This window comes from Malurus melanocephalus, unplaced genomic scaffold (genome assembly GCF_030028575.1).
Source record: "Malurus melanocephalus ecotype Western Australia unplaced genomic scaffold, MMel_1.1 scaffold_2895, whole genome shotgun sequence".
Lineage (NCBI taxonomy): Eukaryota > Metazoa > Chordata > Aves > Passeriformes > Maluridae > Malurus > Malurus melanocephalus.
The window spans coordinates 6,574-8,131 of NW_026626127.1; the positions used below are offsets into that span (position 1 = coordinate 6,574).

The 1,558-nt window shown below is 55.6% G+C and overlaps 1 protein-coding gene across 1 annotated transcript; it reads left to right on the forward strand.

Annotated features, from left to right (window-relative positions):
- Positions 1 to 138: 138 nt before the first annotated feature.
- On the forward strand, positions 139 to 1,554 carry LOC130587966 (zinc finger protein 239-like; the record flags this gene model as incomplete). The annotated part of the gene is made up of 3 exons (XM_057388929.1): positions 139 to 219; positions 573 to 654; positions 842 to 1,554. Coding segments are annotated over exons 1-3 (876 nt in total), but the record flags the coding sequence as incomplete, so codon positions are not given.
- Between the last annotated feature and the right edge of the window lie 4 nt (positions 1,555 to 1,558).

Genomic DNA, 1,558 nt, shown 5'->3' on the forward strand with positions numbered 1-1,558 from the left:
AACAACCTTAGGAAATTCCAGTGTGGGACAAAAGGAGAGGGGTAATACCAGGACCAGGGGATCCCCGGCAGTGTGGAGGAGCAGAGCCCTGTGTCTCTCAGGACCTCCAAGTGGGGACCCCAGAGAGTGGGGAGTGCCATGATTCTCAAGACCTTCAACAGCCTGGAGACAGAGACCGGGGACTCCTTGGATCCCCTGTGCCCCAAAGCAGAGAATAAAGTGAGAAGGAACCCCAGGACTCCAAAAATCTCCAGCATCCCTAAGTGGGGAGACTGAAGAGGGGGAACTTTTCAGATTCCTGGGACTCTCAGCAGCCTGGGGAGGGTGGGAATGAAGGAGAGAGGGGGAGCCCCAAAACACATGGGACCCTCTGCAGCCAGGACAGGTAGAACCCCTGAACACGAAAGGGTAGAGACCAGAGACTGGGAACTCCTAGGAGGACTTTTTGAGGCTAGATTTTGGTGTTTGGGAGGTTTCTGTGGACAGTAGATGCCAGTGCCTTCTAGAGATGGACTTGAGCAGTGTCACATTCAGACTCAGTGTGCTCATCCCTTGTTTTTCCCCTAAAGTAGTATTTGCCATTCCCCAACCTTGGTCAGATGGAAGAGAAGGAGGAAGTTGTGAGGAAGAGGATGTCTCAGGACCCCTCTGCAGGTGAGGAGGATGTCACTGCTCCTTTTTCCCCTCTCCTCTCCTCCATCTCCCAGCCGAGCATCGCTCCTGGTTGCAGGAGAACCCCGGTGCTGATGCCATTCTGCTGGGAATGGACTGGGGGGATCTCCTTCCCCTTCCCTCTGGCACGGAGGGAAATCCCATCTTCTCCTTCTCCTTCCTCCTCCAGGCAATGAGCTGAGGATGGAGACCAAGAAGGATAAATCCCCCCGGCAGAACCTCATGGAAGAGGCCGTTTTGAGCGGCTCCACAGCACAGGAATCCAATGGGGAGGAAAAGCCCCGGAGATCCCACACAAGGAGGGGCTGTAAACCCAGGCCAGGGTGCTCTGAGGGGAAAAAACCCACCCTGTGCCAGAGCTTCAGCCACAGCTCAGAATTGGTGGTCCATGAACAACTTCAAGCTGGGGAGAAGCCCTACAAGTGCTTGGAGTGTGGGAAGAGCTTCAGTATAAGCACCCACCTGCTCCGTCACCAGCTGATCCACACTGGGGAATGGCCCTATGAGTGTGGGGAATATGGGAAGGGCTTCAGCCAGAACTCCTACCTGATCCGCCACCAGATAATCCACACCGGGGAAAGGCCCTATGAATGCAAGGAATGTGGGAAGGGCTTCAGAGACAGCTCTGACCTGCTCCGCCACCAGATGATGCACACTGGGGAGCAGCTTTACACGTGTGGGGAATGTGGGAAGAGCTTCAGCCGGAACTCCTACCTGATCCAGCACCAGAGAATGCACACAGGGAAAACTCCCTACGAGTGTGGGGAGTGTGGCAAGGGCTTCAGCTGCAGCTCCATCCTGCGGGAACACCAGAGGATCCACACGGGGGAACGGCCCTACAAGTGTGGAGAATGTGGGAAGAGCTTCAGCTGGAGCTCTGACTTCA